The 18,982-nt window shown below is 31.0% G+C and overlaps 1 protein-coding gene across 1 annotated transcript in view; it reads left to right on the forward strand.

Annotated features, from left to right (window-relative positions):
• The window catches only part of CNTN5 (contactin 5), a 508,562-nt gene that overhangs the window by 43,431 nt on the left and 446,149 nt on the right, over positions 1-18,982 (forward strand). The window contains exons 3-4 of the mRNA XM_011369440.1: positions 5,044-5,167; positions 5,293-5,468. Coding sequence (XP_011367742.1) covers positions 5,044-5,167; positions 5,293-5,468 — 300 coding nt within the window. The remainder of the gene's footprint in view (positions 1-5,043; positions 5,168-5,292; positions 5,469-18,982) is intronic.

Consider the following 18,982-nt stretch of genomic DNA (forward strand, 5'->3'; position numbering starts at 1 on the left):
TTATAAAATCTTCTCTAAATCCAAGGTCAATGAGTTTAGTTCCTATGTTTTCTTCCATGCAATTTATTGTTTCAGGTCTTATATTTAGGTCTTTGATCCATTTCGAATTAATTTTGCTGTATAGTGATAGATAGCAGATTAGTTTCATTCTTTTGCATGTGGCTTTCCAATTTTCCCAGCACCATTTACTGAAGAGGCTTTCTTTTCTCTACTGATTGGTTTTGGCTCCTTTGTCAAAAATTATTTGGCAATATATCTGTGGATTTACTTCTGAGCTCTCAATTCTGTTCCATTGGTTTACATATGTTTTTCTGCCAATACCATGCTGTTTTGATTATTGTCTTTTTGTAGTATAATTTGAAGTCAGGCAGTATGATACCTCTGGTCTTGTTCTTTTGATTATTTCTTTATGTCTTCTATTATAATTGTTCCTGAGAGCTTACATATTGAATTAAATACTATTTTATGTTACATCTCTTTTATTAAATTATTTTGTATATAGGTATATTAAAATATTTATTAATTTTTATAAAATATTTGTTATTAAAAGAATTTTGGAACCACTAGCCTAAATAAGAATGCGCAGCACTTTTTCTTCAATTCTATATTGTTTTTCTGGGCTTGCTGAGACAAGAATGGATGAGGTTGTTACCAAGGTTCGGGAATAACGAAAGGGAAAAGAAGAAACAGAAATATATATTATATATATGAATGTGATTTTAGATTAATGAGACTAATTTATTAAACACCTCCAGTTGATGTCACTCTATATAATTGCCTCCAAATCTAGCTCCTGGCTTGCCTCCATAGCTGAGATCATCTTATCCGAATAATTTGGATGTTCCTATAGCATCTCTTATTTTTCTGATACAAACCTAAGAGAAAGCTATTCGGAAAAATTCAGTCATTATGGGGAAAAAATCAGAAACTTAGAAATGGAAAACCATGTGAGACAAATAAGTGTTTAATCTCATAATAGTAATAACTATGAATTAGAAACTATGTGAACTGTGATTAACAGACAAAATCAAGAAAATTTAGGAAATAAACTTGGGGGAAGTGAGAGAAAGTATTACAGGAGAGTAAATCAAATAATTTGAGTTTACCTATAATAATACATTCTTGGTAGGGAATTTAAAAACCTATCTCTTCAGAGATAAAATCAAAACTGTTTAAACTTTGCTGAGGACTGAGACACTCTACATAGACATGTAACCATCCTCCTCTTATAATAAACTTTATTTCTAAGAGAAAATTGAGAGAGAGAGGGTGAGTGAGTATACACTAAGATAATTTGGAAGTAACAATAAACTGGACATGGTTCCATAGTGTAGCGGTTAGCGCATCTGCTTTATATACAGAAGGTCCTTGGTTCGTGCCCCAGTGGAGCCACAGTCTATGGTCTATGGCCATGCCACCCTGTGTCTGATCTCCGAAGCTAAGCAGGGTCAGGCATGGTTAGTACTTGGATGGGAGACCACCAAGGAAGATCAGGTGCTGTTAGGCATAAATTAAAAAAATATGTATATGTGGAAGAGCAATGAACAACAAAGGGCTATGTGACAGAATATTATAGAATAAATGTTCAGTCTAGCCTCTGGTTTTCAGTCTGTAATTTAGCAAGTCTTACCCCTTTGTTTTTCCACAGAACATCAACCTTTTATTCCTCTTGCCTGTTTTGACATTTTTCAGAACATAAGACTTGGAACTAAAGAACCTAAATTAAAATCAACTATTTACTGTTGATTTCAATAGAAAAGTAGAAATGTCAGCTTGGACTTGAGGAGGATAATTCTGCTAGAGAAATGATAAATGATGAGTCAATGTGCTGCGGGGAGTATAAGTCATGTTAGCCATCATAGTGTAAGAATTTACAGAATTATATGCATACCTAAGATCTATAGCATCCTGAATTGTAAACTTAGAAAAAAATTTTTTTTTACCATGATTGTGACTACGTGATAACCTTAGATCAAGATTCTTGACCTTGGCACAAGTGACATTTTGGAATATTCTGTGTTGTGAGGACTGTCCTGTGCATTTTAAGATATTTACCATTGTCCCCGGCCTCTATTCACTAAATTCCAGTAGCACACCTGGAAATTCCAACAAATACTATATGTTGACAAAATACTGTATGGCTAATTTTACAGAAGTCTCTTAGAACCTCAGAGTTTTTACCTTTGTATTAGAAATAATTACAATTATCAGCTCAGAGAATCTAATAATAGTATATATCAAAGTGCTTTATAAATGTAACATAAATAAAATAATAATTATTATTATTATAAGTAATAGTAGTAGTAATAATAATGATAGCGGTAATAGGGTTCTAGATACCAATAGCCCTGGATTTGTATTCCAAGTTTGTCATTTATTTGCTAAATAAATTTAGTTAATTGATTTCAGCCTCAGTTTTGTTATCTATAAACTGGTGGGATGGTTGTTGTGTTACATGATATATGGCTAAACCATTATTCAGTATAATGTCTGGCATATAGTATTATACCACAAGTAAAAGTTATTATTTATTCTAATTTATTGAGTACCTATGATATACTATCTATTTATAAATGTTAATATAAATTGGTCATCATAATAATACTGTAAGGAGACACTATTATGTACAATTAATAAATGGAATAGCAAAGGATAAAGGTAGTTGGTTCAAGGCTAGAAAATGATAGTACTGGAATTTAAACCCAAGTGTGTCCGACTCCAAAGCTCATGAGTTTTGTGGTATATAAATATATAAAATATATTCATTAAATGTTAATTTTATGCATCATAGGCATTTATAATATTTATTTAAATCATCATATTTTTAATGTGTAAAGAGTAGTAGAGATTATTTTTTCATGACTTGATTGTGCAATTTAATTCTAATTGCGAGTTTAAAGAAGTTTCATAAGCTTCTCCCAATTTTTATAAATTCACTATGATGCAAAAATGAATACCATATTTTGACAATAAATTCCTCTGTTAATTATTGTGATAGCAATATAATTGGTATAAACATTTGTCAGTTATTTTCATATAATATGTTTTTGTTGTAGCTTAAGAAAAAAAATCTCAACTAGATTATCTAGGACTCAACAAAATACTTCTTAATGTCTACCCACTGTGAGTGCTCAGTTTTTATTGGATGAATGTTTAGAATACCATGAACACTTGAATTTTTTGCCCAAAAAAAGAATGGACATATAATGCATTTAAATAAAGCAACTCAATTTACCCATATTTTAAGTATGAAGGTATATATCTTTTTCAGTTATCATTTTTTTAAAGCTCGAGTTTCCTGGGATAGTCATTCTTGCATTTGTTTCCTGATTGTGTGTGTGTGTGTGTGTGTGTGTGTGTGTGTGTGTGTGTGTGTGTGTGTGGTTATCCACAGAGGATGTTAACCTCCAATTGTTTGGTACAGTCATTAGAAATACATTTTTTCTAAACCCTTGCCTCTCTATTTTTCTAAGGCAATGGTTTTAAATGAAGGCAATTTCGACCTCAGGGGACATTTAACAATGTCTAGAGAGATATTTTGATTATCATCTTTTGGGGAGGTGTGCTACTGAAATCTAATGAATAGAGGCCCCGGATGATGGTTATTACCTTGCAACACACAGGATAGTCCTCACAGCACAGAATATCTCAAAATGTCACTTGTGCCAATATTGAGAATCTTGATCTAAGGTTATTGTGTAGTCAAATACATGATTAAGAAAAATAAAGCAAAAAGTTCTATTTTTATCTAAGTTCATGATTCAGGATGCTGTAGATCCTAAGTATGCATATAATTCTGTAAATTCTTACACTAACATGACTTATACTCCCCCCAGCACATTGTCTCATCCTTTATCATTTCTCTAGCAGAAATATCCTCCTCAAGTACAAGCTCACATTTGGGGCCCATTTTTATTTCTACTTTTCCATGAAATTTTTATTAGTTTAAAATTACCTTTATCATAGAATTTCTCTGAATATTAACTAATTAAATAAGAATCAAATATGTAATATAAGAAGGCACTTAACTATTCTTCCCGCTTGCCCTCCTTTTTATGCCTTTTCTGATATCTTTATTTGTTTTATTTACCTACTGATAAACATTTAATTGTATACAGTTTTGATATTTTTATTCAGTTATTTGAATTTTTGAAGACATGTCTCATTTGTTCTATGAGAATATATTTACTTGCATTATATAATTTTTCCCTACACTCCAGAATAGCACTAAGTAGTGCTTGATTGAATGAGTGAAAAAAGGAATATATGGAGAATGCATGAAGATTGATGTTTTCATATCTGTGGAATCCAACTAGTAATGCAATATTATTTTTAACATTCTAAGAGTTTTAGAAAATTTTAAGGTTTTTAAATATTTTTATTTAGTGTTATTTAGATGATAATAATACTCTGCTTTACATGACTATGAAGATATATATTTAACTCATTTCTCATTTAGAAAAAAAAGTTTAGCTCACTGCCAGCATTAACATCATGTGCAGGAATGCTAAGTTTTCTAGGATTTGACATTTTCAGTGATAGAGAATTACTGTATTTTGTAAATGGAAATACCACTACTAAAAACAGAATGCTATAAATAGAATGATGTCATTTTTTTTCCCCTAAAGACTATTGCTATACTAGAGCAATAAAAAATAATAATAATAAAACAAGATATGTTGTGGCAAACTTTGGAGGTAAGGTGAGGATTGTAATCCGCGCTTTATCGTGAGATAAATGCTGCAGGCACAAGCACTGCTGGAGAGTGTTCTTGGGGCAAACAAGAAATGGATTAAAAATGTACAAAACTAATGTTTGAAATGTTTATTTTTCTATTAGTCAATTACAAAAAAAAAATGTAAATTCTGTTAAGGTCCTGTAATTTATTAAAACAATGTAATATGATAATTACACATTTCTTTTGATAATATGTTTGTTGAGTACAAGGAAAGAGCAAGAATTTTGAATGTAAACATAATTGAGAAAAAAACATGTCCTGATACTTCGAGAAATTTTAAAGTATGTCCTTTTTGGTCCTTACAGAAAGTGTGGACTACGGGCCAGTGTTTGTGCAAGAACCAAATGATATAATTTTCCCAACCGATTCTGATGAGAAGAAAGTAGCGCTGAATTGTGAAGTTCGTGGCAACCCAGTTCCCAATTACAGGTAGAAATTCTCTATTAATTATTTTTCTTATCTTAAATGTTCCCTTCAATGAAATTTTGACACTCCCAGGGAGTATTTTAATGTCTCAAGTTTTTTTACATATTTGTCTTCTGATTTTTCTTAAGATGGCTTCGAAACGGAACAGAAATAGATTTGGAAAGTGATTATCGCTACAGTTTGATAGACGGGACCTTCATTATAAGCAATCCAAGTGAAGCAAAGGATTCTGGTCATTATCAGTGCTTAGCAGCCAACACTTTTGGAAGTATTCTTAGTAGAGAAGCCATACTTCAGTTTGCCTGTGAGTAAAGTTTTTTGCTTTTTCCATGTATATGTGTATAGTGTGTATATATATAATTTTAAAGTTTAGTTAGGCAAAAGCTTAATGCCTCAACTTTTAAAATAGTGGAAAACCTTGGTAAGGCTTAGAACTATGCAAATAATGCATTTTTTTCCTCTGAGATATTTTGAAATTCCCTGAAATGTTCAGTCTCTTCATATGAACCACATACTACTCTGGAAGATTAAAAATCCTTTTCATGAAAGCAGACAAAGTTTTAGAATTCAAAAATCTTTTGAAATCTAGTTAAAAAATAGATTTCTAATTCTATCTGCTTTTTAAAATATCTCCTTATCTGCTTTATTTGTCTACTGTCTACTGTAGTCTATTTGCTATAAATTCTTCTGGACAAAAGATAGCATATTCTAAAAAATCTGCTTATGGTCAGTTAACCAAAGAAATGCCTCTGAAATGCTCATTTTACTTGTGTTGAGGACTTACACCAAACTGAGGATAGGCCAAGTGAAAAAAACCTTAGTAGTATTTCTTAGTAAGTAATCCTACTTGAATTTAAATTCTTGAGGATTACAAATTCTAAAATATAGATAAGAGGGCCAGGAATTTTTGTGTTAATAATTCATATGTAACTATATTGGGTACATAATTTATCACGAAATGATTTTTCAGTTAAAATTACACCCTGAAGAATGGAATAATTGATTTTCTCTATATAATTTTCCTCGCATATTATTTCTAATTAACCCAAAATCCAGACACCCTATTATAAGAATGTGAAGGAGAAAGGAAATAAAAGAATGATAATAAATCGGTCTGGAGAACATTAATCTAGGTCCTAGAAAAATGTAAATAGTATCTTTTAAAGTAGATTTGGCTAAGGAGTTCATATAGGTACTTTACATATACCAAATATACCAAGATAGTAGCCTAGATATTTTAGAAAATATTATGTGGCTCATCACAGAACCTAATACTTTTCAGTATGCACATTAAAAAATAACAACAAAATAAATAACCTTCTTAATCGCTCCCCTGTTCAATAGAGCAGTATTTTCAAGACAGATATAGCAAATCTGGAGAATATGATGTATAATATATTAGTGGCTTATACCTTTCTCTTTGGACTATACAATCTGACACATACACACCAATTCACAAAGTGCCTGTATATCAATTATTTTTTCCTCCAAATCAGCAGTGACAATAAAACATGTGACGTTTTCTGAATGCTGCAGAACAGACATCTATTTACTGGAAGGTTTTAGGTATCTGTATAACTGTGCCTTCCTAGAATTCCTGCAAAGACTAGTCACAGCTATCAAATACTCATCCTCACCTGCAGTGAGGACATCAGCATCAATATTTACAGTTCAATGACTAAGCAAGAAAAGCTCTATTTTTCGATCGAGCTATCGATCGATCGATCAATCGATCTATCATCAATCATCTATCATCTATCATCTATCAATCATCTATATCATGGTTCCCAAACCCCCAGGCCTGTTAGGAACCAGGCTGCACAGTAGGAGGTGAGCAGTAGGTGAGCGAGGGATGTTTCATCTATATTTGCAGCCACTCCCCAGCGCTAGCATCACTGCCTCAGCTCCACCTCAGAACACCAGGTGTTAGATTCTCAAAGGAGCACCAGTCCTTACTACCAAAAAGTTTGGGAACTGCTGATCTATATTACCTATTCGCTTACCGATTCAGCATCAAGTTGTCTTGAGCTTCGTTTAGAACACTATTTGCTTTATTTTTAACTTAAACATATGGGTAGCCATACCAATGGGTATCCTTTATGACCCTGCCCCTTCCCACTCCCACTACACTTGACTCTACACTGTGTTCCGTAGACCATACATATGCATAAAAGCCCACAGATGCCTAATCTAAGCAGTCAGTCATTTACATAGGAAAAGCCACTTCTGCCGCAAAATTACTCCCCCACCAGATTTCATCATGTCTATATTGATTATGTAAAAATTTAAGTTCTTTAGGTTTAGTTTTATCTTTTTTTCCATGTGATCTTTGGGAAAAATATGCAAATATAGGTGATAGAGAGGAAGGGTGAAGACTTGATCAACTTGCTTTCTAGTATATTTGGTGTGAGCATGGGTGCTTTAGAATTCTGGCATTAAGGTAGTTTTGTGATTAGGGGGAGAAAATGAGGTAGGAAGTTGATGAGAAAAAGGGCTTCTGAAAAGAAGTGAAAGGATACAATGGTAAAGGAAGACCAAAAACTTTGTGACAACTTTCTTTTACATCATGATTTTCTATGTCCAGCCCCATAGATAGAAAATTAACTCACTGTTTATTGTTGATAGAATGTTTAAAGGCCAAAGAGCTTTTGTGTGTGGGGGAACCCTCTTTGCTCTTGATGCATTTTAAAAATGAAATTATTAATTCTTTATATTCATCAACCACTATTTATGTAAAAATTTAAATATTATTACACAGCTAATATTTTAAAACTAATATATTTAGCAAATTTAGATACATATTAAAAACTATTTAATCAAATTAACTATTCAAATCTAATACCTAAGTGTATTAAAGATTTTAAATGTCATAAAATTAGACAAAATTTACAAATTATCAAAATGATTGTAAAACTTTTTATTAATACTTATAACAATGTTCAATGCTTATTCCTGAGTTATACTTTTATGCTTTAGTCAGTTTATAATAATTTTATTATGTAGATATTTTTACCTTTTATACATTAACTGTATCACATACATGCAGTAACTTTATTGGATATATTTTTCTATACTGTGTAGTAGTATTGTGATTTTCTAAAATAAAATAGAAAAGAGGGTCATATTACCAATCCAGAGTCAGTTTCTGAGTTAACAATCAATTGAATTTTAGCTGCTTCTTTTAAAAGTGAGAAATGTTTAACAGACAGCCTCTTTTATAATTTGAACATTATTTTTGTTTTATCAATGACACCTTAAATCTGTAGCTTTTCCATAGGCTTTTGCCTTTTGGAATACAACATTTACTTAAAATGATGTGATTCTAAGACCTATTGGACAGTGTTAAATAAACATCAGATGGGTCTTGTCTAATTATATTTATAGAAAAATATGAATCTATATTATAAATAGATACACATTTTATTGAAGAATTAAGATATCCATATACTTACAATCTCATATTTATTATAGTTAATAAAATTTAAACATATTAGAGTCATCTTCTTTTTGCATGAAAATTTATATATACTATATACACACACATATTAAACTCTCTGATTTTGAGTAACATTAGAGTTGCATGAGTTTTTGTAGATTCAATCTATTTATATGTGTGTACAAATCATCACAGTTTGGCTATTGGGATTCCCTTAATGCTAGCTTCTTTGTTCTCTTATTACCAGAAACATATTTTAAAATATTCTAGCTTTCTTCTAATAGTCTGGAACCCTAGCCAGGTCAGACATAGATTTAGGTACTTTTCATTGATCATAATGTTTTAAAGACTAAAATGTAGGAGCCAGAGAAGCATATAAGATCGTTCCAAATAAGTTCTGATCATGGTAGAATAAAATTATTTATAAAATAGCTTAGAAAAGAGATTTTTAAAAGCAACAACTTTTTCTAAGGTCTCAAGTTTATATTAGTAGCTTATATTTACTGAATACTTACTTTCTATGGCAGACAGTGCCCGATTTTAAAATACATTAACTCATTTATCCTTCAAACCAATATATGAGTTGTTATATTGTAAAATGTAAATCCATTTTACAGATGATACCTCTTATTCAACTCCAGTGGTATTCATATAAATAATTTTATTAAATTCTATTCTAATATAAATATGTATTATAGTCACTTTATGACATACTCAATTTAATTTTCAATTCCTTTTTTAAACTATATATTATAATCTTTTTAAAAAATCATTTATTTTTTCACCAACTACCATTTTATAATCAATTTATTAATACCTATATGATATAACAAAAATAAATACTAGTAACAAAAATAAATATGTAATCATTCTGCCTTTTTTCTCATTGTCCAAATTTAGTAATAAACCACTTGCTTAATTTTTCTTATAGCAGTTTAAGACTTTTAGAAACATTGGGTCTCTTTATAGATCTGAATTTGGATATTTATAGTAACTTTGCTATGTAGTTATTTTTTCTTATTGTATTTTCTCTTTTAATAAACCTTTTTCCTTATAATTTTTTAAAGTTAATTGTATGATCTGTGGTTAGGACCTGTAATGCTATACTTTCTAAATGAATTTGAGACAGGACAAAGATTATTGTGGCTATTAACAAAAACTGATAATAATATTGTCATAGATTCTGGCTTTTGAAGAGAATGATGATAAGAAAGTGAGTGCTGGCAGCTTTACCTGTGATTTAGCAATAATAAAACATTTATTTAGTGTACGGAAAAATTAAGTAAGTGTAAAAAAATTTAGTTTATTTTAAAGCTTTGTTCCTATTGACTTTAAACTCAATATATCAACAGATGCAAAATAACAAATATATATGTTTATATAATATTTATTTTACTAATATAGTTTATCTTAACCTCATTTCAAAGGTGATTAATATGACTTGCTATCTAAAGTCATGTACTATAAAAGATAAATATGTAAATAAGTAAATAACAACACCAAGAAAAAATACATTTTATAGTAAGAGGTCAAGATAGTACAGGCCATAATATCTCATAATTATTGGAAACTGAACACATAATGCAATATATGTATGATGTATTATTGAATTGTACATTTCAAACCTACATAGTTTTATTAACCAATGTCACTCCAATACATTTAATAAAACAAAAATAATAAAAAAACCATAAATATTTCCTTAGGATTCCCAGGGCTCAGAGCAAAATGATAAATACAAACATTTAAAGGACTTTAATTTTCCCCAAGTTCCTTAAAAGAAGAAAATTTTTTCTTGACATTTAATTCTCATAGAAATTTCTCAACTGAGGCTTTATATAGAGATCATAACAACATCCTTACACCATTTCAATAGCAAGTTTAATTAGCCTGACATAAAACCAAGCCAATCTTTTAAATGTAACTAGAATTTAATCATGAAGCTATTCACTTCATTTATAAATCTTTTTTTAAATTTTGATTTGAGCAGCTAATGGATTTGAGCAGCTGCTTCATATTTGCTTGTCTTCCCCTTTTAACCTACCCTTCACGTGTCTAAATGTCTATCCATAAGGATCTTTCATTTTAAGTTTTCCTTCCTTAAATGAATCCTTATAAACATAGATCAACTTAGTTATTGTTAATAATGTACTTTAGTACTAATAAATATATATCTCATAAATGTATAGTAAAAATTAATGAAATGGAGAAGTCATGTCTATGAACTATTAATTTTAAGTTCAGAAAGAAAGACATAAAAACAAAGTCGGTGTACTATTGCTAGTGATGATTGTTACTAGTTATCAATAAGATTATTCTTGACAAAGTATATTTTATTCCTGTAGCTTATGTTCATCATAAGGATAATTTCCTCACCAAGTATAATCATTTTTCTTTAGTGACAAGCAAGAATACACTATATAAAACTCTGTCACTAGGTTAGCTTATTACCATGCTGATGAGAATTTGGAATTGATAATGTGACACTACACACTTCTCAAACATCCTTCAGAAATCCAAAGCTCATAACAGTCTCTCCAAAATTTGGATTTTTAGAAATAATTTATACCAGCAAGTCAAATATAAAAAGAATCAAGAATAAGATCTTTTTATGCTGTCTCTTGCTTCAAAAATATCTTTATATGCCATCCCTTGTAAACTGATAGTTCATATCTAAATTCAAACATATTGCTTTCCAGGGCATTTAGATTATTTAGATCCAGAATATTTCATTAGTTTTCCTTGAAGCAGTTGATTAAAATAACCTCCTTAATTCTTTGGAAAGTTATATGATTTTTACAGACTTTATATTTAAGCACTTTAATTTAACCTTTCATTTTCATTCAAAACTCAAAAATTACTTTTCTAGCTTTCTCATAACAATTTACCCTAAAGTAAAATTGACCTTAGACTTTCAAAGCATGTTTTACTATCATTTAACATTCAATGAATTATTTGAATAATTGCTAACTTCACAGTGTATCCAACACTTTATTTCATTAGCCTATGAGGTTTTAACCATAATAACTTTATTAAATCATTTGACTATTAATATGAATGAGTCACACTGACATGAATGATTTAATGTTTGTAAAAATATCTGGTTTTATTACTAAATAAGTTAATATTTGCTTGTAATTGTATCTTCTATAACAAAACATTTTTTTTCTTTTACAAAATTATTATTCAAAGAATATAGTTTATGTCTTCCTTTAAAAAGGCAATTATTCTGATCATAATAGATATAGTTACTGTGAGTATATCACCCCTTGACAAAGGACAATGTTAATTCTTTGAGAGCACAAAAAAAAATTTTTAAATACATAATTTTATGCTTTAAATGACAACTATGGTAAGTGAATCAAAGATGAAATCCGTGACAGATTGTTGTCAAATCCTTAATTCTATGACATAAACTTTCAAGTATTATATTTATCGAAGTTCATCTGAACATATACTTTCATGATTTATGGAAATTTAGAAAGGCCCTACCATATATGACAGATGATCTCCAGCAAAATGGCCTCACTCACCTGCCTTTACCCAGGGTACTTTTGATCTCAGTGCCCCTCTTCTTGTTTTCAGAAATGCAGAAAGGCAAAATCTTTCACTCACCTTGTGTGAAGCAATTTGGAAAGACCAATATCAGAGAGAGTATAAGTTCTCTGACTCTTATTGCTCATGTTCATTTACCTAATTCATTACTCTCTAATTCTTAGTAGAGGGTCTTTAAAGACTTTTCCCTAGCACAAAAATTTTCATAGCATAAAAGTACAATGGAATTTTAAATCCCACTACTAATGCCAGGTTTACTTGATAAAACAGCAGCCCCAGCTCAGGACAATTTATAATTCAGGTGAATATAAAGACTCTAATATAAAACAAAAAAGTATAAACAAAGGGGCAGATATGGAATATGAGTACCTTCTAAAATTATTTTATTCCATAAAAATCTTATCATTGAAGGAGAAGTCAGAGTGGAAAATATATTAACCACGTTGGAGTTCTGGTGCCTTTACTGAATTTCCACACCAAGTGCTGAACATTGCCACTCTTCATGTATATAGATGGATGGATAGATGGATGGATGGATGGATGGATGGATGGATGTATGGATGGATGGATGGATGGATGGATGGATGGATAGATGGATGGATGGATGGATGGACAGATGGATGGATGGATGGATAAGTGGGTGAATGGATAGGTAGGTAAGTAGATAGATGATAGGTTAGATAGATATAGATGATAGATAGATAGATAGATGATAGATGATAGATAATGTATAGATATGTATGTATAAATGTTTATATATGTACATGTATGTGTTTGTATGTACATAGATTTAATAATAATATAAGAATAAGCAGCAATAGTTACTGAGCACTTAAAAGCCAGGCAAATTGTTAAATACATTTAATGCATCATCACCTCTTTTAATCGTCACATTAACCTTATGAAGGGATTTGTATTATTGACCTAATTTTTACATGGAAAAAAGAACTGAAGCTCAAGAATGTCGTTATTTTCTCAAAGTCACACAGCTAGTAAATAATAAAACAGCCGATCTAACTCAGATCTAATTTCAAACTTCATGCATATAATCTGCCTTGTTCTACCCTATACCATACTTAACCATGCATTGCATTTTTTAGCATATCTGTAGTTATTTTATTCATAGAACATTTACTCAATCTTTGCCCTCTCTTGGCCATTGTTCCAGATGTTAGGGAGCTTATAATGAGCAATGTATATCCATGCAAAACTTGAGGCTAGCAAAATCTGTACAAACCACTCTATTCCAGATCAATTTCTTTAGTTCATACTCTCAACACTTTCCTAGAACTATCAGAAAAATTGTCTACCTAGAACTACTATCCACTTTTTCTACTTAACATCTCTCTTCTCCATCCTACACCAACCTCACTGAAATCCCTCTGTACTGTTTTCTGAAATAATCTATGTAAAACACATTTCTGGTCATTTTTTCCCTGCATAAATCCCTGATGGCTTACCATAATTACCGTAAGAAGTTTTTAACTTACCCTCTAATTGTACACAGAGAAGAGATAATTAGAGGGTTGTTCTAGGAATACGTATCCAAGAGAACTCTGTGTGAAAAGTCAAGTTAGAGCACTTCAATAATCTAGGTAAAAAGGTCTGAAAATCCCTGATTTATTAGATATAATAGAATGGATGTTTGTGAAAGCCTCCCAAATAAATGAGGATTTACACATAATTGAATGGATGAGGGTGAATTGTAAAAAATATGGAATTAGAATGACATCAAGATGGTAAGCTTTGATCTACTAAGTTGAACAATTCATAATGTTATTACATAATGATTATACCAAGCAGAGAAGCAAGACTCTGGGAGAATAAAATAATTTCAGTGTGAGGTAGTTTTATTCTTTCAAGAGAAAATACCCAACATTTAAAAATATTGGTTGGTGCTCAAGAAAGGCTGGTGGGAACTGTCTACAAATACATTGAGATATTCAATGAAGCCATAAGGATGTTTCATGAAGAGAAATTATACTAGGAAGAGAAAAAGACTAAGGACCAACCTTTAGGAATACACATATTTCTCTGATAGAGAGTAAAAGGTGGAAAGAAAGGAGTTAGTGAAGAAAAGAAAAGAATGATCTGAGAGATGCAGGAGAGGGCCAGTAAAATAGAGTGAAATACAAATGACATTCAAAGTTTTAAGGTTAAAAGTGTTCCTTTAATCAAATGTTATAAGTAACCTTCAGAAAAGACCTTTGAATTTTGAGGACTTTAAAAATCAATTTCAGTAATGGCAGAGACAGAAATCAGAATTCAAGTATGTTATTATAGTGGATATTGATTTTGTCCATAACAGAATGAGGATGTATAATAGAGGTTTGTTAATGTGATGTGACAGTGAAGTGTGTGTGTGTGTGTGTGTGTGTGTGTGTGTGTGTGTGTGTGTGTGTGTTTTATTGGGAAGAGGAGTCCATTGTAGTGTGAGAGGTTAGACCAATAGATCTAGTGCCCATAAAATAAAATTTATTATCTGGCTCCTCTGGAGAGGTACAGAGTACCCTCAGTAGATGGGCTGAGGAAGAAGCTCACAATCCCAGTCTTCCTTCATAAATTGGTGTCATCAATTTTGGAGCCGCCGGGCCCTGTGTCTCATGTGTGGTTGGCGCCTGGTCCTGCAGGACCATGTATTTGGTATTTGGAGGTAGAAAGAAGGGAGCTAGTGTAGAGGAAGATACTGACTATATAAAATATAGAAAGTTTAATTAGTGAAATGAATTTCTCCTTTCCAAGTAAGGTATAAGTAACCTCTAGACTTTAATCTTCCAAGGAATATTCTGCCATGTAGAAGATACTCAGTGTTATAAATACTATGTGGAAATGGAAAAATACTTAGACTCCCATCTTGGCCCACAAACTTTAAGTAAAGGATGCTAAAACCAGCCAGGGAGCTATAAAATTCTATAAATATTTTCCCAATCCTTTTACCAATAAATGTCATTTCATATCCTCTGGATTTTTTTTTTATTTTTTTCAAAAAATACAACTATTATTTCAAGAGAGGAAGAAAACACTTTACTATTGCCATAATTTTGTAACACAAGGTGGAAGAATCACATGATGGTTAGGTTTAACTGACATATTACCCATTCCAAAAATGTAAAGAAGGGAATCAAAGAGGATAACACCGAATCAAGACCGATTATTTAGCTATGTGTTGCTCAGAAGCTGTGAATTCATGGCCCCAATTTCTATGTGAGCATTTTGCAGTTTTTGTTTCTTTTGTTTTTGTCTTGATTTGGCTCAAATTTTATACTTTGGGAAAATTCTGGGAGTTCACATGGGGTTTCTCATTACAAATCCTAATAGGTCTACTTGTGAATCTAAAGCAGGAGCTTTCTTTTAAAATTGAAGGCCTCTTCAACTCATTGCAATGGAATCTTGTTTATACTAAATGATGCTGTATGAGTCTGTGTAGGATGCTCAGATTATAACACCCTAACCATCTTTCACAGCTTTGTTTAGGATCTTCTCAGATATTGACTGTTTAACCTAGTCTATAAGTTATATAAGATTGTACCTCTGAGATATATTTATAATGCTTAGTCTCTAAGTTTAGGCTACGAAGGGATCAGGATGATTTCGCTATTTCAGGGTCACATTCTGTCCATCCTGTGAGACTTAAGGGACAAGTATGGAGTTTGCTGGGACATGGTAACCACTCCATAAGCCATTAATCCTGTTTCTATAGACATGGTTGTATTTCTTTATTTTCTTTTTTTTTAAATGATATTTTTAATTTTATTTATTTATTTTAATTGTTATAATTGACATATAATGTTAGTTTCAGGTATACAACACAATGATTCAAAACTTTTTTTAAAACTATGTATTTTGTACAGAAAATGCTAAACATATTTATATAACCCTACGATAATCTGCTTTCAAGTAATCATGTGTCATACACACAAAAAGCCAAAAGTCAGAGAAAAGACTACCTGTTGCCCAAATATATCTGTGTACTAATGTATAGGTGGCATTTACTAAATTGAAGAGAGTCATCCATTCCATATTCATTGGTCTACATCATGTATCTTATATTAGCTGTGATAATAATTTTAATAATATATAGTTGTAATATTACTCTAAGTATATTGTATAATAAACATCTATAATACATAAATTTATTCTTCTAGACCTGTATCTGAAAGAAAATCTATTATGAGGTTATTATAACTAAATTAAAGTGAACATTTCATTTCCTAAGCCCTTTTTGTTATTCTGTGAAAACATTAAAATATTTTATAATCAAATAATTTGGAAAACTAACTTGGGTAAACAATGTACCCTGCATATAGGTACATTTTTTGAATGTAGATACTGTTGTATCTATAAGCAAATTCCATTAAAAACACTGCCACATGGTAACTTATTGTAATTATAGATTTTCCCAGTCAGTAGATAGTAAAGAGCCAACTACACTTATGTGGAAAGATTTCTATTCTTTTTCTTTTTTTACAATAAAAAGGGTTCCTCATACTCAAAAAATATTAGAAATCACCATTCTAAAGAATAAAATTCAAATTTCCTTAAGAGGATAATTTGTATGTGTTGCTAGATGGTCATTAACTTCCTTTCATAGTTAAATCACCTTTCATAGTTAAATTTTTTTTCTTGTGATAAGAACTTTTAAGATCTACTTTTTCTTTAGAAACTTTCAAATATACAATGCAATAGTATTACTGTAATCACTATGCTGTACATTACATCTCCATGACTTATTTATAACTGAAAATTTGTACTTTTTGATACCCTTCAACTCATTTCTCTCATGTACCACCTCCTGCCTCTGGCAACCACCAATCTGTTCCCTTGTTCTCTGTATCTATGAGCTGTTTGTTGTTGTTGTTGTTGTTTTAGATTCCACATATAAGTGAGATCATATGGTATTTGTCTTTCTCTGTCTGACTTATTTCACTTAGCATAATGCCCTTGAAATCCATCCACATTGCCACAAATGGCAAAATTTCATTACTTTTTATGGCTGAATAATATTCTATTGTGTATATATACCACAATTTCTTTATCCATGCATCTGTCAATATCCCCTAAGGTTGTTTCTATATCTTAACTATTATAATTAATGCTCCAATAAACATAGGGTATGTATAACTTTTTGAGTTAGTTTTCATATTTGTTTTCTTTGGACAAATGTGCAGAGTAGAATTGCTAGATCACATAGTAGTCTTCTTTTTAATTTTTTAAGGAAACTTCACTGTTTTCCTTAGTGGCTGCACCAATTTACATTTCCACTAACGTTGCACAAGAATTCCCTTTTCTCCACATCCTCACTAACACTTGTTATTTCTAATATTTTTGATATTAGCCATTCTAACAGATGTGATGTGATATCTCATTGTGGTTTTGATTTGCATTTTCCTGATGATTAGTGGTGTTGAGCATCTTTTCATGTACATATTGGCCATCGGTATGTCTTTGTGAAATTGTCTATTCATATCTTCTGCAGACTTTTTAATTGTACTGTCTGTTTGTTTGCTATTGAGTTGTATGAGTGCTTTATTTATTTTGTATATTAACCTCTTATCAGATATATGATTTGCAAAAATTTTATCCCATTAAATAGATTGCCTTTTCATTTTGTTGATGGTTTCCTTTGTTGTACAAAAGCTTTTTATTTTGATGTAGTCTCAGTGTTTATTTTCGATTTTGTTGCTTTTAGTTTGATGTCAGATTCAAAAAGTCATCACTAAGACCTACGTCAAGGAGCTTACCATCTATGGTTTCTTCTAGTAGTTTTATGGTTTCAGATCTTACATTCAAGTCTTTACTCCATTTTTAGTTTATTTTTGTATAAGGTATAAGAAAATGGTCTAGTTTCATTTGGTTGCATGTATCTGTCCAGTTTTCTCAGTACTATTTATTGAAGAGACTGTTCTTTCCCCACTGTATGATCTTGGCTCCTCTGTCCTAAATTAATTGGCCATATGTGTGTGGGTTTATTTCTGGGCTCTCTATTCTGTTTCATTGATCTATATGTCTGTTTTTATGTATTTAGGCAAAGAGTTACTGTTTTTTACCTTCTTTACTTTTCCTCCTATACAAGGATCACTAATCTGATCAGCTTGTTCTTAAAAATTTTGAAGTCATCCAATCCACTTCAGAATAAAGTGCAAATTTCTACAAATGGACTGAAGGCCATATATTATTTAGATGCTGACTGCATTTCCAGCTTTCTAACACTCAGGCTTTACTTAACTATTATATAGTCCTCGAAACATTTTATTCTTGTTTATATTATACCTTTACTTGTGATGTTCTCTCTGCCTTTGGGCAACTGTTCAACAACAAACTCTCTGTCTCTCTTTCTCTCTCTCTCTCATATGTTTCTTATTATGTTTCTTGTTCTATCACACTGCAACTATTTATGACACTCATCTTTGTTTTCCAAGAGCCATTCTAAACTTGAGCACACCACTGACTCTACAAGACTCTACACGACTGAATTCACTGAAGGCAGAATTCATACCTCATTATTGTTTTTGATTAATATTTTACTGTTAACATATAAGTCTAGCGTCAACACTCAGAAAAAGCTTGTAGAATGAGTAAGTGAATGAATAAATATCCTCCAGCACCACAGTGGCCATTAATCTCAATATGAATTCCCTTCTGAGACCTATGAGAAGAAGGATTTCTTAGGAAGTACACACACATTTATCTCTAACAACTGCAACCGAGAATCCAAATAAATAAGATAATTTATGCAGAGACATTATATAAATTACAAAGCTCTACATAGATAGTAGTAAATAAGATTATTACTATATTTAAAATGGATAATAATAACTCTATGGGTA

Source organism: Pteropus vampyrus, unplaced genomic scaffold (assembly GCF_000151845.1).
Source record: "Pteropus vampyrus isolate Shadow unplaced genomic scaffold, Pvam_2.0 Scaffold148, whole genome shotgun sequence".
Lineage (NCBI taxonomy): Eukaryota > Metazoa > Chordata > Mammalia > Chiroptera > Pteropodidae > Pteropus > Pteropus vampyrus.